Source organism: Prionailurus viverrinus, chromosome D4 (assembly GCF_022837055.1).
Source record: "Prionailurus viverrinus isolate Anna chromosome D4, UM_Priviv_1.0, whole genome shotgun sequence".
NCBI classification, from domain to species: domain Eukaryota; kingdom Metazoa; phylum Chordata; class Mammalia; order Carnivora; family Felidae; genus Prionailurus; species Prionailurus viverrinus.
In genome coordinates this window covers 25677049-25703555 of record NC_062573.1, presented here as the reverse complement: position 1 = coordinate 25703555, position 26507 = coordinate 25677049, and the positions used below count along the sequence as shown (strand labels likewise).

Below are 26507 nucleotides of genomic sequence, written 5' to 3'. Positions count from 1 at the left end.
GAAAACTTAAGACAGCCAAGACAGAATTCCTCACAGATGTCTCTTTTTTTTTTTTTTTTTTTTTTTTTTTTTAATTTTTTTTTTTTTTTTTTTTCAACGTTTATTTATTTTTGGGACAGAGAGAGACAGAGCATGAACGGGGGAGGGGCAGAGAGAGAGGGAGACACAGAATCGGAAACTGGCTCCAGGCTCTGAGCCATCAGCCCAGAGCCCGACGCGGGGCTCGAACTCACGGACCGCGAGATCGTGACCTGGCTGAAGTCGGACGCTTAACCGACTGCGCCACCCAGGTGCCCCTCTCACAGATGTCTCTTGACGTGTAACACAATTTCCTAGGAATAAAAGCCGAAGTTGGGCATAGTTTGGCTGCTGACAGGTAGTAAACCTAATCCGAGTCAGTGTCCTGTCGACTTCCACTAATTTGAGACTTTATAATTAGGGCTGTAAGTCTGCAGTGAAAACGAAGAGGTCAATAAACTGGAGATTTATCCGCTATGAGAAGAAGTAGGGAAATGTGCTGATAAAAACTTCACATAAACAACCCACGAAGAAGGCAGTATTTGTAATGCCGAGCACCGTCTCTCTGCTGGAGGTGCTTGCCGCGAGCCCAGACACCAGAACTACCCTCTCTTAAAAATCTCACTTTAGCTTGAGCTAATAGCTTCCGGGAGCAAGCCTAAGGAGTGAGAGGAAGAGGACACCCAACCAGGTAAGACATTTCCATCTAGCCTAACCGTCAATGTTCACACGCTTGCTAAGGGGACTACACAAGTTCCAATTTTTATTTTATTACTTATGAGAGAGAGAGAGAAAGAGAGAGAGAGAGAGAGAGTGAGAGAGAGAGAGAGAGAGAGAGAGAGAATCTTAAGCAGGCTCCATGCTCACTCAGCATAGAGCCCTACATGGGGCTCGATCCCACAATCCTAGGATCATGACACCTGAGCCAAAATCAAGAGTTGGACGCTCAACCGACTGAGCCACCCAGGTGCCACTATGAGTTCCGATTTCTAAATAAATGCCGAGATGCTAGGAAGATCTGGACCTTTCAGGTGGATTTCTGCATACAACTATTCCTCCTTTCAAAATCCAGCACAGTCCTACCCTCTCATTCTCCGCTACCTCCCACTCTCAGTAAATGATCTTGCTTCCTTAGTCATAGTTAAAAACAAGAACTGGACAGGAACCTCTGCAGTCTTCTGCTGCTGTCACTACCACCATAATCGCTAAACACCCCCTTTCCCCTCTTTCTCACGGGAAAGGAAGAAGGATGCTTCTCATTCCCTCTGTGCTCCTATGGCTCTGCTTGATCAATTAGCCCCTCTGTCTCCTATCTGTTCAATAACCCTTCAATCCATTGATTCCTTCCCACAAGCATTTTTTTTTTAACGTTTTATTTATTTTTGAGACAGAGAGAGACAGAGCATGAATAGGGGAGGGTGAGAGAGAGAGGGAGACACAGAATCTGAAACAGGCTCCAGGCTCTCAGCTGTCAGCACAGAGCCCGACGCGGGGCTCGAACTCACGGACTGCGAGATCATGACCTGAGCCGAAGTCGGACGCTTAACCGACTGAGCCACCCAGGCGCCCCCCTTCCCACAAGCATTTAGTCATGATTAGTTCTTGTACCCTAAAGGGGTTAAAAAGGAAAAGAAAAGCTAAAACCTCACTTCATCTTATGTGTCTCTGGATCTGTCCCCCTATTTCTCTTTCCCTTTAGAGGCTGGCTTCTTGCAACAACTTTCATTGTCAAAGCTTCATTTCCTCACCAAACGGTACTCTTCGATGCACTACAATACTGCCTTTTTGGGGGGCAAATCTAACGGATCCTTCATCCTTATCTTTGGATTGAGCATTCCTTCCTGCTGAAAGTGCTCCTCCCTCAATTACCATAATACCCCTTTCTGGTTTTCTTTCACTTCTGTGATTCCTCCTCCCCCTTAGTCTTTTACACATGTTCCTTCATCTGTCCTCCCCTTCAGTGTTGCTACTCCTCACGGTTCCATTTTCAATCCTGTGCTAAGTCATCTCATCTGTTTCAATAAGTTCAGCTATATCCTCATGTGTTCAAGACCCCACCCTTATCTCCCTCTTGAATCCTGGAGCCACGCAAACTCCCTACTGGAATCTCCTCCTTTGTGGCCCACAGGCACCTCAAAATCAATATGCCAAGAAAGAGAACCCAATACCTTTACCACAAGGCTGCTCCTCTACTGAGCTCCCAGCTCAGTTAATGGCTAACCCACTTAGCAGTGCCAGATTCCTGGCCATCACTCACAGCTCCCTTCCCCCATTTATTAAGATACCGAGTCCTCCTATTCCACCTACAAAATATCTCAAGATTCCTGCTTCTGTCTTGCCTTAGTGCTACTGCTGAAATTTATTTAGGCAATTTGTTCATTCAGGAATCAACTTGTCTGTCATCAACTCTTTCCCGGATTACTGAATAGTCTCCTGGATTCTGTTTCTACTCACTCTAATTTATTCTCCAGTTTGCATGAGTGATTTTTAAAAAACAACCTCCTGGGGGCACCTGGGTGGCTCCACCTCTTGATTTTGCTCAGGTCATGATCTCACGTTTCATGAGTTCGAGCCCCGCATCAGACTCTGTTCTGACAGTACAGAACCTGCTTGGGATTCTCTCTCTCTCTCTCTCTCTCTCTCTCTCCTTCTCTCTCTGCCCATCCTGTGCGTGTGCTTGTGCGTGCACTTCCTCTCTCTCTCTCAAATAATAAGCTTTAAAAAATAAAAAATGAAAACATTTAAAAACCTCCTGATACAAACCTTTCATTGACTTCAGAGTTTTGAAGATAATGTCAAATTTCCCTAACACATCACAGAGATTTCACGAGCTAGCTGCTGCTTGCTTCTCATGGCCTCATCCCTCAGCATCCCGACTCCCACTTATTCAGCCATAGTCTCGCGCTTGGTTCTACCAATGTCCCCCTTCTCCAAGCCCTGTCTCCTTTTCCCTCCAGGATAAGCTTCTCCAGAACTTTAGGGCCTGCCTTAGGCATCCACACCTCTAGATCTTGGATCAAGTACCTCTCTGTTGAACTCTGTCAGAGTCCTTATCATATCATAAAACACAACTGCCTATTACCCTATTGTCTCCTTTCTCTACTCGGGTGTGAGTTCTTTGAGGGTAAGGGCCCAGACTTAGTAAACCTTAAACCACTGGTTTATATGACTTGATTTGTATTACACAAAGATTGTCATATACAAGACGTGGATAAATATGTAATGAGTTAATAGGCTAAATGGTATCCTTTTGAGTGTAGGTAAAGTAAAAATGACAAATATTTATTAGTACTTTATGCTTCATAACACAACCATCCCCTCTCGTTAATTTTCATAACAATCTCAACAGGTAGGTTGTACCACCAACCATATTTTAAGTGTAAAGAAACAAGAACAGAGAAGTTAAGTGACTTGCTCAAGTCAGGACTCAAATCTAGGCTATATGGTAAGGCTGAGAATCTTCTATCAAACAACCACATCTCTAATGAAATATTTAGTAGTGAGTGAGGTAGTTTATTCTGCAATAAATAGAGGATTTCAGATCATCCTCTAACTATGCAATTTTAATCTTTGGACATAAAAAAAAGGGTATTTAAATAAATTTAAAAGAAAAGGTCTAATTTGAATTAATACCTGTGTTGCTTAAAATTTTCAAATATGAAGAAACGTCTCCATTTTTAACCACTATATTTAACATCTCAGAAAGCTCATAAAAATTTAAAATCTATGGTAGTTACAGGTTTATATGTTTATTAATACTATAATAGCTGAGAATGGATTCAGAAAGCTTATCTGTTCTTGGAAAGTTTCAAAGCCGTATACCCATAGAAATGCCTAGTCATAGCTATCTTCAAGGTCTTTAAATCCACAAACGAGCAGCAATATTACCAAGTACCTTTAAGATGACCTAGGATTATAATCTACTTTCTTTGACATGCTGACAAACACCAAACAACATTCAGAACTAATTTATGGAAAAGCAAAAATTTTCCCAAGCATTAGGATCATGTAATGCTGCATTTCTATAGGAATATATCATAATTCTCAGTCAATCATACTACACTCTAGAGTGAAAAATAAAACCCCAGCTATCCAAATAACAAAGTATTACTGGTTCAACATAGGATTATTTAAAATATTCAAACAATGGTTTTAGGTTCATTTTTGAGACACAGATCAGCAATTAAAAAAAGGGGGAAAAAGAGAATACTTACAATACATCCCTGAAGTCTCCAAACACATACATATGCCTAAAGCTGTCAATAGCTATGACAGGGCAATCGGCTGGAGTTTTCTGTATGTGCAGAAGAGGATGTCTAAATTTGTCACAGTCAGCATGTAAAAAGTTTATGGTACCTTTATAAGAAATAGAATTTGGAGACAGATTAGAATTTTCTTGATCATATTCTCATAAGATTACAAGTTCATGAAGAGTGACAAATAAATAAATAATGAAATGAAAAATCAATATGCTTTAGAGTATTATAGATCACCAAAACTACAACCTAAATATTACAACATTTTTAAAAGGTAGAATTTTAGTGCTTAGGGCAGAGTAGAATTTCCTTAGAAATTGTATGAACTCAACCTGAATATAAATGCTATGGTGACCTTTTTTTTTTCCCTTGAATGGGCAATCACCTACCCATCTGGGTTTTCAGCAAATTCATGAAATTGACATACAAGCCCTTCTCAAGGGGCCATCTTCATTTCATCAAGGATGCCCTTCCAGTCCCTACTGGTTGACATTTAATGTAATTCAACCCCAAAATATTTACTATGTGACCAGTAAGGGCGTGGCTGTATACAATGCCCTAACTTTATTTTGTTCTGACTTTCTTCTCTAACTACAGAGGGAAAGTAGGTGATAATTTCATACTCTTTTCTGATGGTTTGAAGAAGTCCACACAGAACTACTCAATTCTCTTTCATTCAGAAATAAATGTTAGACCGTGTAAGTCTCGAACTTACATCTCTGGAACTATCCTTTAGATAGGGACCAGAAAAGTATCAAGATGCTGGAATAAAGTACATAAAACTAATGTTGTCCACCCATGACCCCACTTTTCATGCTATTTTAGGGAGCTAATAGAGTCATGGTTTAAAAAAAAAAAAAGCCACCGCTTCATATTAGCTCCACTAATGCCTCCCACCCCCATGTTTACATGTAAATTCAGGGGGTAAGTAGAGTTAACATTACTTATTAAACTCTTAACCCAAATACGTTTACGTTGATATGAATGTAATGGGGGAGGGGAGGGATAGAAGAAAGGCTGAAAATAAACACCTTAATCTGTCTACCTTTTTCACTTATTAATTGTCGGGCTACTTCATTCTGGAATATTTCTAAACTTTCCGTATCTTCTTTCATGTGGAAGAGTATGAGAAAAGGCAGTCCTTCTTCTGTCAATTCCTGTATACAGAAGTATTCAATAAGAATGATCAGGCCTCTCCATTGTTCTAGGTAGGAACAATTTGAACCCAACCCAAGTAACACGTGTAACAGCTGCAACTTCCCAGGAAAAGAGGGTCCAGTGGTGTAAAGAAACATTAGCCTCGATGGAGGAAGGAAGCCTTCTCTGCCTTCTACCTGAAGTTCCCAGGCACTCAGAGGACAAACATGTCCTGCTCTAGTGCTGGAACTCATCTGACTTAAAGTAACCACTGGGCAGGTCTATCAGTTCCCTTTGGCTGAAACCAGGACATTTTAAAAATGAGCCGACCAAAGGAGGAACTATGCTGGTTCTTCAACAAGATGTGGACTTTAGGGTGGGGGAAACAGGATTAGTATTTTGTCTTCAAAAATAACACTGAAAAACTAAGTGGGTATACCAGCAACAAATCTAATTGGCAAACACACATTTATTTTAAGGTCTGTTGCAAAATCCACTCCACTCACAAGAGAACGACCCTAAGCTGAAAAGTGTTTGATTCAGAGTAAAAGACAAAAACCCCCACAAGACAGCCAGTTTTCAATACACAATGTATCGACATTATTAACACCGCTATGTATGTGTATGTTTTGTACCTTGTATACGCACGTATGCAACAACGCCTTGAAAATTACTGAGTGCTTGAAGAACGCTTATTATTGTTATTGAGAATAATCAAGAGAAATGTGATAAGTAGACAGCATATTTTCATCATTTATTCTCTCTGACAAATGCTAAGTTTGGACTGATAAGTCCAGAAAGGGCCTCATAATAAAATTATTATAATAAAATTATTTCTATCAACTATCCTTTTGCGTGTCTGTCTGTCATTTAGAAACTGCAACAGTAGAAAACACAAACATCCTTTATCCTAAAACAATGAAACTGGAACCTATCTTCTAGGACAAGAGCTTGCTCGTGGTTTCTATTTCCGTGTTTAAGCCCGTTACACTTGTACACAGAATAATTAAGCTTCCTGTCACATTTACCTTTATATTTAAAAACATTTTTTTTAATGTTTATTTATTTTTGAGACAGAGACAGAACACGAGCAGGGGAGGAAAAGAGAGAGAGGGAGACACGAATTCTGAAGCAGGCTCCAGGCTCTGAGCTGTCACCACAGAGCCAGACATGGGGCTTGAACTCACAGACTGCGAGATTGTGACCTGAGCCAAAGTCACTCAACTGCCTGAGCCACCCAGGAGCCCTATGTTTCCCTTTTAAAAATTGAGGTGTAATTCACATACCATAAAAGTTCATCATTTTAAAGTGTACAATTTGGTAGGTTTTATCTTATTACCAGGTTTTCAAACATCGACAGTACCTGATTCCAGAACGTTTGCATCGCTCCAAGAAGAAACTCCACGCTCAATCACTGGCAGTCCCTGTCTACTTCTCTTGCCCCCCAGCCCCTGGCACTGCAGTGATCTTTCAGCAAGCTGATTTACAATTTCTTCCTCACTTTTTATCTCTTTAGCTCACATTCTTTTCGTCCTTTTTCCTTCCTTCCTTCCTTTTTTCCTTCCTTCCTTCCTTTCTTCCTTCCCCCAACATTCTTTTCGTCCTTTTTCCTTCCTCCCTTCCTTCCTTCCTTCCTCTTTCTTTCTTTCTTTCTTTCTTTCTTTCTTTCTTTCTTTCCTTCCTTCCTTCCTTCCTTCCTTCCTTCCTTCCTTCCTTCCATCTTTGGACTTCTCTGCTCTAGCCTGGCCACTTCAACTAGTTCAACAACCTCAAGCACCACTATATTTGGTCCCTTTTATTTCCAAGCCCAGTTCCAGTACTCCATCCAAGTCTGGATTCCCACCCACCTCTTTATTATCTACACTGTAAAGTCTAACCAGTGCCCTCAACACTCAACATTAACGCACAGGCCCCTCCTCTTACTTCACCATTTCCATGGGCCCTTCTATTTCTCTTTTAGCCCTTTCGTTACAGAACTGAAAAGCCTCTTCTAGAAAGTCATCCTGGATTTCTACTCCATTTCTGCCAAAGGTAGAAATGAACACTGTCCTCTGAATTCCCAGAACATCTCCCAGTGCCCCTCATGCGGCATGCGGCATGTCTTCAATGTTACATTATCTGTACGTGCTAGCTCCTGGACTGAAAACATCTTAAAAACAGAGACTCTCATTTTGCTTTTCTTTTGCTCACAGATTACTGTACACGGTAACGTGCGATCAGCCTATGACTGCATAAATGAAGACACACGTTGTTGAGTAAGTACTAGTGAAATAAGACTCAGCGGTCACCTTTTAGAAAAGTTAAGAGCGGGGAGGTTAAAAGTAAAAACAAATATAACATGCGGCTTTGTAACACTAAGCAAGAGGTGGATGTACCGACGACCATGAGGAGAGAAATAATGAATAGACAAGCAGTTTGAATACATCCATGTCACTTAGGTTGCTGTGCCAATTTACATACATTAACATAGTAGCCGGTAGTTTACGCTGCCTAGGCTTCCCTGTTCACCTGTGTCCCCACCAACACATTCTTTATGAAATAGGTATCAAAAGATTCAGGAGAGGGATATCAAGACAACCAGCGTTAGAGGCTAACAAATCTTTCCTCATAGTTTAAATAATTTGGGGTGGTTGGTTACAACATGTAATAAAAATCTAAAGACTTTTAAATGTGTCAACTACTGTGGAGGTGGGGAGAGGAACCCCTATTTGTTGTTTAAGGTTTTCCAGGTCTACACCTTTCAACTCTTTTGGAAACAATTCCTACAAGAACAACGAGAGCAGGTGAATAATCGGGACAAGTTACTAACTCTTTCTAAGCCTCTGAGGAGTAAATAAACTAATGCAATAAAAAATTGTATTCAGCTAAACAAACCCGAAGCCTAGAGAACCGAGCAAAGTAGCAGAGGTGCTCATAGGATAAACTAGGAAAGAGCGCGAGCGAGCTTTACTGAACGTCACTTCCCTGGGGCAGGTATTGTCTGAGGCTGCTTCTGTGCCACCACTGCAGAGCTGAAGCACTTGGGACAAGACAGCGTACAAACTGCAAAGCCTAAAATATTTACCAGCTGAGCCTTTACAGAATTGCCAGTCTCTAAGTGGTGGTTGTATGGGTGTGTTCACACTTGATAATTTCTTGAGCTGTATATTTAAAATCTGACCTGTACAATTCTAATTCTTTAACATGCAATGCACAGCTCTCTATGTACGTCACACACCTAGGCCTTTGTTATTTGCTCCTCCAATCTTAGGCTTTTGTGTTTTGTTTCTGTGAGAGTTACAAGACTTTAGATGGACTTAGATCAGGAGCATGGGATCACTGAGGTCAGTTACATGATAACTGATAACCGCTGTCATGATTACGATGAAAGAGGACACAAGTTCATTCTTTTAGGGTAGACAGGAATCAGAAAAACCTTTTTATGGCAAAGGATTACTCACTGTATATAATTAATTGTAACCGAAATCTGCAGCGCACTGCTTCTAAAGGCACCCCCTTAACCAAGAGGGAGTATCATAATCACCTGAGAGGCCATGGTCAAACTTATTTTCAAGGCTGTAGTCAACCATTGCTATGGCAGGAAATGCAACAGAGGGGTTCTGGGACAGTAAAGGCAAAGAACCACTGGCCTCTTTTCGGAAATGGCTACGATATAGTTCTGTTCACGGTACGATTTTTTACAATTGGTAAGTCTGTGGTAAAACAGTAAGATGTCTAGAGGAACCTTGGCTCTTTCAGAAATCTGAATTCAAGATAACACACATTAGAAAGCCATACCTCTCCATTTTCAAACGTTATTTCTCGAACAAGAGGAACACATTTATCTTGAATCCAATTGTAAGTCCCATCAAAATTTGTCATAGATCCCAAGTAGACCATATCTGGAGCAGAATGCTATTACAAAAGCAGGGGGAAAAAAAATTAAATGAATCTAACCTGTGTTAGTAAAAATGCACTCTCTAAGCCATCTATGACCCAGAAAATCTACAGGGTATACAAAAAAGAAAAACAAAACAAAACAAAACAACCCCAAAAACGAAAAATCATGAAACTTCCAAGGAAGAGAGCTGTATAAAAAAGCTAGTAAGTCTGTATTTATCAGAGACCTAATCACCCAACCTGTGATGTCTAAGCCTTCTGCTTTTCCTCCAATTTGAGTCAATTAACTGTTTATTTTTACCAATGGCAGGCAGGCATTGTGAAAAAGAATCGCCCAAATGAATTGATTTAGCTATCCCTTAGAGTTGAAAATGTTAGAAGAAAATGTGGAAACTTCCAGGAAAAAGGCCTTAAGAAATACAAGATACTATATAAATCTAAGGCATAGCTATCTCTAATATTACCTACAATATCTCTTTCCACATTCACTCAAAATCCATATTTATGAAGTGTTTAAAATGATGACAAAAACAATAGCTACCATTAACTGAGTAAACTTACTGTGTCAAATCACTGTTTGTTGTAAGCACCTTATATGTGTTGACTCATTTAATCCTTGAAACATCCCCCAAAGGCAAGGACTATTATTATCATGGCTATTTTTATTAATGAATAAACTGAAGGTCAGAGAAGCTAAGGAACTTTCCCAGAGTTATACACCTAGGAAGGTGGCAGATTTGACACGTTAAACCTGAATCTCATTCCAGAGCCTGTGCGCTTAACAACCAAAATACACAGTGAGACACTGCACTGGATTCTGATAACCTAGAGATGGTCACACTATGGAACCTACTATTAATGAAATAACAGGCAAATACTTCTCTGAATTTGGAAGAGGAAATGATCTTTCTAAGCAAAAATTTCATTCATATGACTACATGAAAATTAAGAACTTCACTGTATCAAGACACTACAAACAACATTAAAATAAAAACCATGAACCAAAAAAATACCAACAATTTTCTATTTGCACGTGTGTGAAAACGGCAGTGACATACTGGTAAGTCAAACGAGAGGACACGAGATGACACAGACTGTGATTTTTGCCTCTTGGTTGTGGTTACCATCATCTGGACTCAAGCAGCTACTTCTAAGTTTAGACACTTAACTTCTGAGCCAAGGGCTAAGAGCCACCTAGCCGCTCCTTATTATCTGGCAAGTATCAGGTTAATTTACACCCCAGAAGACCTAGGAGCTTGGCTGGTCTGACTCAGGTAGGAGTGGTGATCACAGACCACTGAAACATTGTTTTGCATTTGGGTCTTAAAACGAATGCAAAACAGAGAGGTAGACCTGGCTTGGGGATAGGAGATCTCTAGTCTCAGCTCGGCTACTAAATCCCTATCTGACTTTCAGCCTATATGTCCCCATCTTTAAAAAGTTTGGATTAATAGAAGAAGATGCCTTAAGGTTCCTTTTATACTCAAAGTCTGTGATTCTGTGAATTAAAAAATATGAATTATAGATTATAAAAAATATAGATCATACTATACATTTAAATTACACTTAAAATTATACACACTAAGAAACAGCAACTTACCCCTGGTGGTTTGTAGATTATGTTGTCTCCACTATATCTTTCTGGTTTTGAAACAGCTCTGATAGGAAGAGAGAAGTAGCGATACTCAAGAAAAATAATAGCAGTAATATACTTGAATGAAACAGAATTGGCTAGCTGTTTTGCCATGTATTATAATGACTTGAAATATATACTTGTCCATCATCTTTCCTACTTATAAGACTGTGCAATACCAACAAAACCATATATTTAAAGGAAAACTTTAATGCAAGGCACATTTTTTTAAAGGAAAATATTAGTTAGCTGTTTTTGTGACTCAATATTTTATAAATTTAGAATGGCAGTTTTAGCACTAAAAAGCTATTTTTGACACCAGCCTGTTTCCAGTAACTTGGGGTCAAGGTCATTGATGTGGTCACATAGATCAATCAATCACAAAAACACATTATTTGCTTGCAAGTCAGACAATCATGAATTCTTTTTACTTTTTAAAACCAAAACTTATCAAAAAAAAAAGTAGATGAACTGAAATAACCTAGTTATTTAGTTCCACGACAACCAAATTTTTTTATGTGTTCACTGTTTTTTTCCTATGCCTTGTACAGTATATACTCTGGCACATAAAATGTGTCCATCAATATTTGGTGACTGAATTCTATAACAAATTCCAAGTCAAATGGGTAACTTTTTTTCTAAATTATATTTGGATTACTTGAACAGATTTATCTCCATTTTCTAACTAGACTAGTACAGGAGAGACGTGCAAGGGATGCTAGCTGAGACTGATGCCAATGGAACAAAAAGGAAGAACACACTTCACTCACTCACTCATTCATTCATTCATTCATTCATTCCCTATTCACTATGTGCTTCCTTTGTATCAGGTATGGTCTTGGCACTGGGTACACAGCAGTGAACAAAACTGACAGTGCCTGTGCTCTTGCGAAGCTTACGTTTTGGTAGAAAGAGAGACAAGCAAATAGATACATTTATTTTGGGTGATTGAAACCAAAAAAAAAAAAAAAGTGCTCTGAAGAAAACTAGGTGGATAAAGGCTAATAAGCTGGATGATGGCAGTGTTATTTTATTTTTTAATGTTTATTTATTTATTTTTTTTTTAATTTTTTTTTTTCAACGTTTATTTATTTTTGGGACAGAGAGAGACAGAGCATGAATGGGGGAGGGGCAGAGAGAGAGGGAGACACAGAATCTGAAACAGGCTCCAGGCTCTGAGCCATCAGCCCAGAGCCTGACGCGGGGCTCGAACTCACGGACCACGAGATCGTGACCTGGCTGAAGTCGGACGCTTAACCGACTGCGCCACCCAGGCACCCCTAATGTTTATTTATTTTGAGAGAGCGAGCGAGCACACCCAAGCAGGTAACGGTAGAGAGAGAAAGAGATAGAGAGATAGAGATAGAGAGAGAGAGAGAATCCCAAGCAGGCTCTGCATGGTCAGTGTAGAGCCCTCCAAGGGGCTCAAACCCATGAACCGTGAGATGGTGACCTGAGCCAAAATCAAGAGTTGGATGCTTAGCCAACTGAGCAACCCAGGCTTCCTGGCAGTGTTCTTTTATATAAAGTTGTCAGGAAAGCTCTGGGGAGCTGGTGTCTAGGAGAACAGGAAGGGCGAGGGCTCTGCTGCCTTCAGTGTGCCCGCAGTGTGTGAGGACGCAAGCAAACAGCCCGTACAGCTGGAAAGCAGTCATGCGAAAAGCAAGGCAGGGAGGAGTTCCTTTGTTATTTACTCCTACATCGATCTCCAAAAATCACTGATAGTGCTTACAACAAAACACACACACAAAATCTACAGACGCATTAAAACAAGGATGAAGGTCACAAAATGGAAAGGACACACTGTGCCAGAAACCTGGGCTCTACTCAAGATAGGCACCAAGATTAAGTCTAACAGTTATTGGCCAAGGAAAAGAGAAATAGTACTCCAAAAAGTCAAAGTATGGTGGAGAACACCCCCAATGAAAAGAAAGGGGAAGAACTACTGAATGATTCCATTGAGAAAGAAAAAAAATAGGAAAGTCAGAGAAATCAGAATGATAAGGAGCAAACCAGGGGGATTCAAGGTAACACAGTGCAGACATAGCAGAAAAAAACCAGGGTAGTTGAGTGTCACATCCTTCAGAGAAACTAAAGAGGATTAAAGATTGAAAAAAAGCCCACTGGACTTGGGAATTAAGAAGCATTTTGTGACTGTGTGGAGGGAAGTTTCACGAGAGTAATGAAGATAAAGTCGGCTTCCTAAAGAGTAAGGATTTTTCACTGGTTAGAGTTTAAGAAATTCAAGGTAGCCTAACATAAACTAGTCTTTGAAAACATTTGGGAATGAAAAGAAAGAGACAGGATTATAGCTCAAGGTCTGGAAAGAGAGAATCATGTTTTTTGGAAAAAGAAAGTAGTTCATGAAAAGCGTCAGGGTGAAAACATGAGAAAGCAAGGACAACTGATGGATGAAAGCCACAGAGGTTCCTGAAGGGATGGTTACAAAGACACAAGTAAAGAAGTTAACCTTGGGAAGGAGGACTCTTCCTCTGGGACAGGGAAGGGAGAAGAAAAGGTGGTGGAGAACCTGAGATTAACCAAGACAACGAAACCCAGTCTTCTTAATGAGAAAGACTGGGAGTTGTTTCAGTTTGGAAACCCCACGGGTTAGCGTTTTGTGTTAGTAAATGAGCACGAGAGGTAGTCGTTAACTTGTCCATTCTTTTCTGCTCACCCATATTCTGAAGCAGAAGATGGCACAGAAAGAAGAATAAACAGAACTCTTAAAGAGGTCAGACAGGTGTAAGGAAAACTGGTTGGTGACTTTATGGGAACTGAGATCATCTCCGGAGAGTTCATCTTCAGAAAATGACCACACACAACAAGAATCTAACATGGCAGCCAAGCTGACCCACTGACACACTCTCCATTAAGATACTTACCCAAATGCAGAAAGAAAGGCACAATCGTCGTGCAAAATATTTGCTACTCTTTCAAAAACTCTATAGTTTTCTGAATCCTTTTGCTCAAAATATCCAATGATATTTCTTTTGCTGCGCTGTAAAATAAAGTATGTGATTATTTTGCAAACATATATAGTGCTATAAACATATCATTTCATTCACCCAGCTGTTGTTCAATTACGTATAAACGGAGTAGGACTATAAATGCGTATTTTGATTTTAACACCTAGTCCAAAACTATTGAAGATGACATGAAGGTTGAAAACAATCTTAACTGCCATCTAATGTAATCATGAACATTTCCTTCTAGCAGCTCGTTTTAACTAATCAGTGATAATCTATTCCTAAACAGAGTGACTATTCTTAAAATAGGACACCGGTTCACAACATATTACAGTTGGGAGAGTCTTCTTCATGGGTCTGTCATATTCCTACAAATTTAGGCACAGCCACGTGCAAGATCCTGTCCACCCTTTATCCAGGCCATTTCTCAGGCTTGCATTTGCGGCAAGCAACACGGGAGTGTGAGGTAATGTGTCCCTCCGGGACAAGCAGCAGGCTTACTGCTGGCTCTGAAACAGGATGTTCTCCTGCAACAGAACCCACAGCATGTGCAGGCACCGGTCTGGACCCTCCCTGTCCCCTCCACAGGACTTGGAGGGCAAGGACACAAATGCAAACCTGGTCCCATTGTTTGCTGGGATGTGAGCAATAATGTCCTTTGTTTCTGACACAGGGGCCTTGTGTTTTCTGAAAGCATCCATGAAAGGGTAACTAACTGCCTAGCTCACTAGCACGTAAAAGTCAAATCTCAAAACCGACCCTGACAGCCCAAAGCCCCAACTCATTTTTTTTTTTTTAACACTACTTAGTATATAATGGAAAGGGTTTTTATTAAGGGAAGGCTATTTTAGATGACACTAAGTTATACAAAGAACCGACACAGAAGTAATTAGAGCAGATAGCCTGAGGGTCTCCACTAAGGAAAATCTGGAAACTCTGGTTGCATATACCCGTATACCTGAGGTTAACTTCTAGGTTTCATAACCCAGGCTACTCTTTGCCCTCAATTAATTTAAATTAGTACAGCTCTACTGGATGCTATATATTTTATCCAAAGGCTCAGTAAAACATTAGCATTTCCCTCTAGAATTGATACAAGGAAAATTCAACTCGCTAAGTATGTATATGTCAAATTCACTGCAATAAAATATAAGAAAATGTTCAGGTTCTTTGATTGCATAAGAATCTGTTTACATCAACTAAACAGGCAATGTTCATTTGATCCAGTAAAAGTTAACAACTTACATCAAGAGTGGTGATTTCTGCTAAGTCATGAAGTTCTTGAACGGGGTCGCTTTTTTGTTGCCTGATGTAATCTGCAAGTGCTTTCACTGATCGCTGACCCCTGTATTCTCTCTTCATCATCATCCCATTACGAAATAATTTGAGGGTTGGGTATTTGCTTATCCTGTATCTCTGGGCTATATCAGCTAAAAGAATGAAAAAAAAAATTAACTTCACCTTCGTACTTGGTCTGGGTAAGCGCATTAGCCCAACAGTCAAAAACCTTAAAATTATTTAGTGAGAATATTTTGGTTCATATAATTATTTTTCAGTGTTAGAGAAAAAAATTAATCATGGCAAATTTATATTGATTAAGCGCCAGGTTCTGGACATATATTGCCTGGTTTAAATCCCAAATCTGCTATTTATTGGTTGTATGAATTTGTAAGTTGTATCAACTCTCCATGCCTTGGTTTCTCATCTGTTACGTAAGGATAATAATTTCTACCACATAGGGTAGTTTTAAGGATTAAATGAGATAATACAAATGCATGACACAGTAAACTCTTAGTGTTAGTAAACATTATAGATTCCAGAAAGTAATCAGAATGTGCAAAATTCCGATTTTGAAAATAGTTACTCACCTTAACTTTGTACATGTGGAGAATCTCTTACAGCATTTAACAAAAGAAAACTAAATTTAAATTTAAACTACTTTCAAAGCTAAAAATATTAGATTCTTTGCTAGAAGAATTATTCACAATCCCAAATCCACAAATTTTGTGTTAGCTAATGCAATAAAACCCCAAAGTCAACAGTATACACTAAAAGAAAAGTCCCTTTATTATGACCTATGGGTATATTCCTAGGCAGTGGAGATTTTAAAAAGAACACACACACACACACACACACACACACACACACACACACAAATCCTTAAAATTATGAGTGTTTATAAGTCTCAAAATAAGAATCTACATCAGAAGGTATACTGATCTCATTTGCAGAAATCACAATTACTAAGATATAGACCAAATCAGAATGTAAAAAAAAGTATTTCTGCTGTTATTTCCAAGAGGTGGCAAATACAAGAAATCAGTATCTTCTAGGCACTAGAGAAGCTCAAATACCATACTACTCACATATGTGAAAATGATAAAAGATGCACTGAATTTTTTAAATGAAGGGGACCTGAGAGGGCAGTGAAGTGGCCTAAAACAGGTGACATTTTTTTTTTTTATTAACTGAGTTTTTAACGGAAAGCCTGAAGGCAGGGGCACCTGGGTGGCTCAGTCAGTTAAGTGCCCAACTCCTGATGTCAGCTGAGGTCATGATCTCACAGTTTGTGGGATTGAGCGCCACATCCGGCTCCCAGCTGACAGCGTGGAACCTGCTTAGGATTCTCTCTCCCACTCTTTCTGCCCCTCCCCCACTCAGAGTCACGTGTGCTCTATCTCTCCCAAAACAAATAAACTTAAAATAAATAAATACATAAAATGAGAGAATCCTAAAATGGTGGCACAACAAACCATGGAAACTCTCTTACCTCGCCTCCCATTCTAGTGACTATAAAACCCAACAGAACTGCAATACGGCTGTGCCGACCCCCTTCATTTTCTAAGAGGTTCTATGGTAGAAACAAGTGTACTAGAGCATATGCACATACATATGTGTGCTGACCGTTTCATGGGTGTATACACGGCTCAAACTTACCAATTTGTACATTCTAAATATGTGAGTTTTCTATATGTCAATTATACCTCAATAAAGCGGTTTTAAAAATCTAAATGAATACTGACTACACAAAACAGTAACAGTTATGCCTTGTGGGGTTTGGCACAAGCTAAAATACACGATGACACCAGCAACATATAAGCTGGGATAGAAGAGGTGAGAAGGAGGCTAATGACTCAAAGTATTTTAAGGTTTTGCACTGTCCAGGAAGGGGGAAAGTACTTATAATACCTGGTCAGTCAAGGTTGTATTCTGTTTTCTCTAGGATAAACCACCAGAGAAAGTTAAAATGATGTATTAGAGGTTAAGTAGGGAATATGGGTTCTCAAAGAAAGAAGGCTACGTTAGATCACGTAACACTCTGGTGAACTCCATGGAGGATTTACAAAGGAGGATATCATGCTTTACTACTAAAATCCTTTGAACAAAGACAAATACAAGCAAACAAAGGGAACTACTGGTTATATATGAGGCCAAGGAGAGTATTTTATTCACCAGATCACAGAAATCTGAAATAATAGTAAGATATCGTAATATACACATATTTAATATAGACACTAATCTGTTTGGATTCGAAGCTGGTACTTCTTGAACAGAAGACTAGTGGATATATCACTACCAGCCCTTTTTCAACCTGATAAGTTATAATGAGAAAACACACCTTTGAGGTGTCCTGAGAATGGTGGGTTCTATCACCTGAGCAAGGAATTAACTTACTTAAATAGGTGCTACAAATTGAGAGTAAGAGTGCTTTCACAAGCAAGCGAAAGTCTTTTAAGATAAACAGAGGCGCTTGTTATTAGGCAAAGGCCACAAAGGCTTAGGGTTACCCTACTTACAAGAAAACCAGCCCAGGGAAATAATAAAAAGAAACTTTAACTTCCTAGTGAAAAAACACATTCAGTCCCTAGCACACTATATGGTGAAACCTAGCATATCATAAAATGAATGCTTACAGTGATGCAGAAATGAGAATATAAAATGTTGTTAAAATTAGGTTAAATAGTTCTACTGGCCAATGCCACAATGCTGTGCTCTGGAATATGGAAAATGTCTTTTTAAAAGTTACTGTTTCGGGGCACCTGGGTGGCTCAGTCGGTTGAGCGTCTGACTTTGGCTCAGGTCATGATCTCACGGTCCGTGAATTTGAGTCCCACATTGGGCTCTGTGCTGACAGCTCAGAGCCTGGAGCCTGCTTCGGATTCTGTGTCTCCCTCTCTCTGAGCTCCCCCACTCGCACTCGGTCTCTCTCTCTCTCTCTCAAACATAAATAAACATTAAAAAAAATATTTTTAAATAAAATAAAAAATAAAAGTTACTGTTTCCCCTAAATATCCATCAATAAAGGACTACTTAAATAAGGTATGGTACACCCATACAATGAAGTAGTAGGATCTTACATAAAGGAACAAAAAACATCGCTCTGTATTGCTAAAGAGCAATCTCCCAGATACACTGTTAAGTCAAAAAAACCAAGTATATGAGATATATATAAGCAAGTATGTGAGATATGAGTATACGAGATATAAGCAAGTACATATAATCTTTGGGCCCACCCCCCCCCCCCAAAATACCATCAATGGGAGAAAAAGCAAGAAAAGGTCATAGATGGAATTTAGTTTTCCCTGGCTATACCTTGGATTTATACTTTTGATTTTGGAACTATGGAAATGTTTTTAATAGTAAAATAAAATTCGTTTTAAAAAATTGTAATACTAGCATTGTTATTTTGAAATAAACACACATATTACAGATAAAGTGCACGAGCAATTATGCTAATGCCACTAAGGGTCAAGATTTTCAGCATAAGAGAAAAAAAAGATACAAAGAGAAAACGAAGAAAATTAAGTAAAAGCCCTGTAATATTTAATTTGAATTGGAACTACCAGCAAAAAGCCATGATGAGAACTGGCCAAAGCTACCAAATATTTAAGGAATAAATAATCCCATTTCTGCACAAAGCTTTCCCAAAAACTGAATGGAAAGGTTTACTTCCCAATGCATTCTATGATACCAGCATTACCCTTTTTCTAAAACCAAAGACACTGTAAGAAAATTACCAATATCCCTGATAAACAAAACTAGAGAGCTTAAACCAGTGGATTTCAACACTTACTGTAAACCTGCAGGAATCTAGACAGTGTGTTACTGGCATAAAGATAAACAGATCAATGGAATAGAAACCAGAAATCGACCTACATATACATATAGAAGTGATCTTTGACAAACGTGCAGAAGTAAAATCTATATACTAGTTATAAAATACACATCTAAACATAAGGATGCTCAAAGCTTGAAAGAAAAAGGCTGAGGGAAAATATCCTGTGCAAAAACTGATCAAAAGAAATCTTGTATAGCTATACTAATAGTAAATAAGCATATATTAAGGCAAAAACCAGTGCTACAGACCAAGAGGGACCCTTCATAATAAAAAGTTCAATTCCACAGGCAGATACAATTCTGATTTGTACACATCAAGTAACAGCCTAAAAATATATAAAATAAAAACTTACAGAACTACAAAGATCAATCTATAATCAAATTTTTAACACATTTCTCTCAGCAACTGATAAATAAAAATAAAGAGAATTTGAACAATGCAACCAAGAAACTTGACTAAACTGGCACAGAGAGGACAAACTACCCCGAGGCTGTGGAATACAAATTTTCTGCAGGTGTGCACACCATGTAAAAAATCAACACGATGAGTCACGAAAAAATTCTCAACAACTTTCAAATGATTCAACTTATGAGAATTAAAAAACTATACAGACATTGATCAGAGATGAAACCACAAAGAGAAACTGAATGATAATGAAAATACATATCAGAATTTGCCGCATGTAGCCAAAGTGATGCACAGAGTAAATTTATGACATTAAAATGGATGTTAGAGGGAAAGGGCTGAAAAACAGAGCTAAGCATTAATCTTAAAAATTTATAAAGAGAACAAATTAAAAACAAGGAATAGAGAAGTGAATGAAAAAGATAAAAGCAAAAATTAATGAGGTGGAAAACAAATATACAATAGAAAAGATCAAAAAAGCCAAAATTTGGTTTTTGTTAAGACTAATAAAATTGATAAACCACTAGAGAGACCGATCAAGAAAAAAGAGAGAGAAAACAATTAATTTAAGGAATGTAGCAGCAATATTTAACTTGGATATTAAGAGAATATTATCAATAACATAATGACAATAAGTTTGGAGATTTAGATAAAGTTTTAATATTTCCATTATTTCTACAAAGACATCCAGATGGCCAACAGACACATGGAAAGTTGCTCAACACTACTCACCATCAGAGAAATGCAAATCAAAACCACAATGAGATATCACGCCATACCTGTCAGAATGGCTAAAATCAACAACACAAGAAACAACAGGTGCTGGCAAGGATGTGGAAGAAGGGGAACCCTCTTGCACTGTTGGCAGGAATGCAAACTGGTACAGCCACTGTGGAAGACAATATGGAGGTTCCTCAAAAATTTTTCAACAGAACTACTCTATGATCCAGTAATCACACTACTGGATATTTACCCAAAGAATACAAAAACACTAATTTGAAAGGATGTATGCACCCCTATGTTTATTGCAGCATTATTTACAACAGCCAAATTATGGAATCAGCCCAGGTGTCCACTGACAAACAAAGGGATAAAGATGTGGTATATATGTACAACGGAATATTATTCAGCCACTAAAAAAAGAATGAAATCTTGCCATTTGCAACAACACGGATGGAGCTAGAGGGTATAATACCAAGTGAAATAAGTCAGTCAGCTAAGATCTCACTCATACGTGGAAATTAAGAAACAAAACCAACAAGCAAAGGGAAAAAAGAGAGAGAGACAAACCAAGAAACAGACTCTTAACTACAGAGAACAAACCGATGGGTACAAGGGGGGTGGAGATGGGTGAAATAGCAGATGGAGATTAAGAGCATACTCATCATCATGAGTACTGAGCAATGTATAGAGTTGTTCAATCACTTTACTGTCCACCTGAAATGAATATAACACTGTATAGTAACTACACTGGAATTAAAATAAAAAACTTAATTTAAAAAATTCCCATTAAAGCACAACTTACCAAACTGACACCAGAATAAATAGAAAACATAAGTGGTCCTAGAATTATTAGGTAAATTGAATCCATAATCCAAAGCCTTCCCACAAAGAAAACTCCATTTCTAGAACGCTTCACCATCAAGTTTTACCAAACATTTAAGCAGTCAATAATGCTGTTTATACAAATGTTCCAGAAAATACAAAAAGAGTGAACATTTCCTGACTAACTTTATGAGGTCAGCATAATCCTTCTGCCAAATCTGACAAGGAAATGATGAGAAAAGTAAAGTATATGTTAGTCTTACTCAAGAACACAGATGCAAAACTTGAAAATATTAAACTAAATTTGGCACTGTGTACAAAGGATAATACATCACAAGCTAGATTTGGTCTAGCACTTCATTTTAACGTGTGAAAATCAACTGATGTAATTCATGACATTAACAGGATAAAAGAGGAAAATTGCACTAAGTGCCCCCCCCACGCCCTTATCCACAAGGGATATGTTCTCAGGCCCCCAGTGGATGCCTGAAACCATGGGTAATACCGAACCCTTTATATACTATGGTCTTTTCCTATACATACAGACCTATGATAAAGTTTAATTTATGAGTTAGGCACAGTAAGGAGATTAACAACAACAATAATAAAATGGAACAATTATAACAATACACTGTAATAAAAGTTACATGAATGTGGTCTCTCTCTCTCTCAAAATATCTTCTTGTACTATATTTACCCTTCTTGTGGTGATGTGAGATAACATGACTATGTGATGAGATGAAATGAGATGAATGACATAGGTGTTGTGATGTAATGCTAGGCTACTACTGACCTTCTGACAATTCATCAGCTTTGGAACTGTACTTGACCGTGAACTGAAACCACAGAAAGCAAAACCACAGACAAGGGGGACTACTGTGCCTCTCAAAAGAAGCAGAGAAACATTGGATAAAATTCAACATCCATCCAGACTTAAAGGTTTTTGGCAAACTAGCAACAGAAGGGAACTTCCGTAATCTGATAAAGGATATCTAAATAAACAACTACCAAACAACCTGACAGTAAAATACTGAAAGCTGTCCTGCTGAGATCAAGAAAGAAATACAGATATCTGCTATCCCTTCTGTAAGGACACTGTAGTGGAGTTCTCAGTCATTTAATAAGAAAGCATACATATATTGGAAAAGAAATAAAAATGTTATTATTTGCAGCCAATCTTATTGGATTCACAGAAAATTCAAAAGGGAATCTACTAAAGAATTTCCATTTCCAAGTGGGATGTAGTAGGTAGCAGAAATCTACTGCTCCTGCTGTGACAACTAGGGAAAAACAGATTTTTTAAAAATCACATTTTTACAGACATCAGACACCATGAAACCAATGAAGACTACATGAATTAAAATTCTAGGAAGGAAGGGACCATTCCTAAGTGAGCAAAAATCACCCACTGGCTATTTTCTTTCCTATACGTTTACTATGCAATTCCTCTTAGAAATTAAATCTGCCATTTGCAGCAATGTGGATGGAACTGGAAGCTATTATGCTGAGTGAAATAAGTCAGGCAGAGAAGGAAACATCATATGTTTTCACTCATATTTGGATCTTGAGAAATTTAACAGAAGACCATGAGGGAGGAGAAGGGGAAAAAATAGTTACAAACAGAGAGGGAGAGAGGCAAACCATAAGAGACTCTTAAGTACAGAGAACAAACTGAGAGTGGATGGGGATGCGGGGGAGAGGGGAAAATGGGTGATGGGCATTGAGGAGGGCACCTGTTGGGATGAGCAATGGCTGTTGTATGTAAGCGATGAACCATGGGAATCTACCCCAAAAACCAAGAGCACACTTTTCACACTGTATGTTAGCCAAGTTGACAATAAACTACGTAAAAAAAATAAATCTGCAATTGGTGCAGATTTAGGGCCGAGGATTATGCGTGCACAGACAGCAAGAGAACTCAGTGAAGCTTTTCATAGTCACCTGGGCTGGAATGGTGGATGATAAGGACCCTGAAACACACAGCAAGTTTCCCCCAGAGGATATTTACTGAGCACGTGGGAGGCACAGGAAGCTGAAGGCTGGAACAGAAAAGCAGAGTAACATCCCTATGGCCTTGTGGTGCTTAGGAAACAAGGTCTATTTGTGGAGAGGGCCTGCATCAGCATCAAACATATAACCAAGACATTTGCAGATTTTGAAGCTGCGTAGGCTAGGAAGCATCTAGATGATGAAGAACACCGTGAATTTTTAAGAAAAATTGGAATACATAACAAAATTAACAAAAGGACCACCAGAAAGATAACCGGGCTAAAGGTATTAGTTGATTTATAAAAATTTTTTTTTAATGTTTATTTTTGAGAGAGAGAGAGAGAGAGAGAGAGAGAGAGAGAGAGCGCGTTAGCAGGGGAAGGGGCAGAGAGAGAGGGAGACATAATCTGAAGCAGGCTCCAGGCTCTGCGCTGTCAGCGCAGAGCCCAACGCGGGGCTCGAACTCACAGACTGTGAGATCATGACCTGAGCCAAAGTCAGACACTAAACCAACTGTGCTACCCAGGCGCCCCTGTATCAGTTGATTTATAAAAGAAACACAGTAAACATGTAAAAAGATGCTCACCTGTAATCAAGAGGTTACAAATGAAAACCACCAGAAAACATTTTGCCCATCCTACTGGCAAAATAATAATTAAAAGTTTTTAAATTCATTAATATGAAGCTCCACAAAGGGAAAATATACCCACTAAGTCCAATTTAGGTACATAGTGTTAATAAGGCTAAACTCGCCTAGCTGGTGCCTAATTTGCCAGTAGAAAGCCAAGGAATTTTTCTAATCCCCAAAGGATTTGGCAGAAAGTTTATGACATAACCTATTAAGAAAGGGACTAGTCTAATTGGAAACATCCATTTTCTGTTTGTGGCCTAAAGGTCAGTATGAAAACGGCCAAGAGGCACTGCTGGAGTCATTAACTTTCTTAAATTAGTGGGCATAATGGGCAAGTAGTGTGCTGATAGCAAACATGCAAAAACCAGAAGTAAATAAATAAGGCTATAGGTGTACTCCAGACAGACTTAAATTCTAGGCTAATGGAGTCTGAGTGTTACCTGACAGGTACAAAGCAGCCACTGAGCAGTAGAAGCGGGCTGTAAAAATATTCACCTGGCAGTAAATCTGGGAGGATCAGGGAGACCAGTAGGGAAACTACTGCAACAGACCTGGCAGGTGTACCAAGAGTCTGTTTACAAACTCCAACATTACAACCTCTAGGTTGCCTTAAAATTCTAGTTATGGATAGAAAAAGATCGAATAAGACTTGAAGACTACTGGAAGAACAGACACTTGCCTGCTTAATTCTCAAACAACATCATGGCAGCAGGTACGCTGCATAATGAGGTGGCTTTTAATTATTAAGGAGCAAAAACCTTAAAATTACATTAATCAATAATCTCAGACATAAAGGTGACTTTTTACAAGCTTTGGTCAAAAATGATTTTAAGATAATTATAATGTGACATTTTGACAATATAACAAAGAATGATTTAAGGGGTATAATAAATGTTTTTTATAATTAACTGGATGGATCAAGTGTTAAAATGCATGTCAAAGGAATTATAAATTTCAGAAGGTTAACAGCTCGCTGATTAGAAAATTAGCATGTATTTTTGCTTCAGTGGTCACTTTTCCTTGAAAGGCTCTGCCTGCCTGCCCGCCCACCACCTTGCTCACTCAGGCCCAGCAGGGTTCCACATGGGAAAAGTGCCTCAGCTCTTATCTCCGCAATGTGTCTCCCTGCTGTGATTACCCCTGGCAATGACTTCAACAGGAAGGTCTTACTGTTCTTCTGGTTCAGGGAGGAGGACCACTGCTGCCTCTGTATTTTTTCCATTCCCAAACCATGCCCTCCCCACATGGAGGGAAAAACAACAGGAATGAAACACCACAACAAAATAAAACCCTAAACAGAAAGATTACAAACAAAGCCTACAGGCTTACTCTGGATTCAGGCTGCCACTGGGCATCCAAATTCGGTTTTGTGCACATGAATTCTTCGGTGGATATTTTCTTCATCTTCCTCCTTTTACTTTTTTAATGGAAATATATTTGATATATAACACTGTGTAGCTTAAGGCATACAACATGGTGATCTGATACATTAATAAATATATATACTGTAGTATGATTGTCACTGTAGTATTAGCTTGCACCTCTATCACTTCACGTAACTAACGTTTTTTGTGGTGAGAATTAAGATCTAGTCTGATCTTAGCAAGTCTGATGTTTTTAATATTCCAATATTGCTGTTTATAATAATTTTCTTATTCTTAATGACTCATTTACATATTGGTCTAACAAACGCTTCCCAATTTCCATCGTGGAAAGTTCAAATTGTATGGGAAGGCACACAGGTAAGAATAACTCTGGTATTTGGGAACATGTGCTGCTTAGTTCAAGGTCAGTTACAAAGTACTTTCCTAAAAATACTAGCTAGCAAGAGTCTGAATGTTCTGCACCTCCCAACAGATAATGTATGAAATGGCTCTTGCTGAGTGCCATGCACCCTACAGCCACTGGAGGTCAGCAGAGATCCTGGTCCCACCAGGGGCAGATTGATGGGACTTTCTCCATCTAAAGCAGCAGCACCACCAGGGAGAGTGATGAATTTAACTTCCAAACTCCCCAGACAAGGAGGATGCAGAAGATGAGACAAAGGGAGACCATGAACGACAGGTGAAGCAAAGGCAAGTTTGAACTGTGTATATGTGTAGAAATTTTGGAAAAGAAAGACAATTACAAAGAATAAAACAGGAACAATTTGTAATCCAACCACCACCGAGGAAAACCACTGTTAACATTTTGATTATATCTTGCTGACTTTGATTAAAGTTGCTTAACAAGCAGTGACATGTTTCAATGGAAAGAAAAAAACAAAAACCTCTAAGGTATTCAAAGAGTTAAGTGCCAGCATGAATACTTCCACAATGGGTATCAGCAGCTTGGAAGAAAATCCTAGAAAAAGCAGGATAACACTCTTTAATCAAGAGCATTACCAACACTCTTAATGGCACAGAAGTCAATATTGTGTGGAAAAACACAAAAATCAATGACTCAGAATTGAAAAGTGGTATATAACAGTCAGATTCTGAATGTGAAATTGTTTCAGGATTACATGAACAAATTTATTTTCCTTTTTGGCTATACACACTAATGATATGACAAAAAAAAATCTTTAAGTCTAAAATAGTTCTTATCATAAAAAAATTCTAAGTGATAGGAAAGCACTGTGTTGTATAATTTTTCGGTGGTTTGGTTTTTTTTTTTTTTTTTTTCAGTTACAGATAAAAGTGTGCCTTGTAATCAATGCCAAGTTAGATTTGATGAAATACTGCAGAAAATACTTAATCGTACTGTTGGGAGATAATGAGATAACTTATTTGAAGTACTTAGGAACACCTACAAAACTAAGAGTTCATAAAAGCTGGCTACTACTCATTACATTTATCCATCCATCTATTCAATGACTATAATCGTGCACCTCCTATGTGCTAGGCATCATTCCAGTGCTAGGGACACAAGGGTAAAAAGACAAGGT

General features: G+C 38.7%; 1 protein-coding gene across 1 annotated transcript in view; it reads right to left on the bottom strand.

The window, feature by feature from the left end:
- The window catches only part of ERP44 (endoplasmic reticulum protein 44), a 95174-nt gene that overhangs the window by 15255 nt on the left and 53412 nt on the right, over nt 1-26507 (bottom strand). The window contains exons 5-10 of the mRNA XM_047829969.1: nt 15138-15322; nt 13809-13924; nt 10891-10948; nt 9189-9305; nt 5320-5431; nt 4233-4374 (exon numbers count right to left, since the gene is read on the bottom strand). Of these exons, the coding sequence (XP_047685925.1) occupies nt 4233-4374; nt 5320-5431; nt 9189-9305; nt 10891-10948; nt 13809-13924; nt 15138-15322 (730 nt within the window). The remainder of the gene's footprint in view (nt 1-4232; nt 4375-5319; nt 5432-9188; nt 9306-10890; nt 10949-13808; nt 13925-15137; nt 15323-26507) is intronic.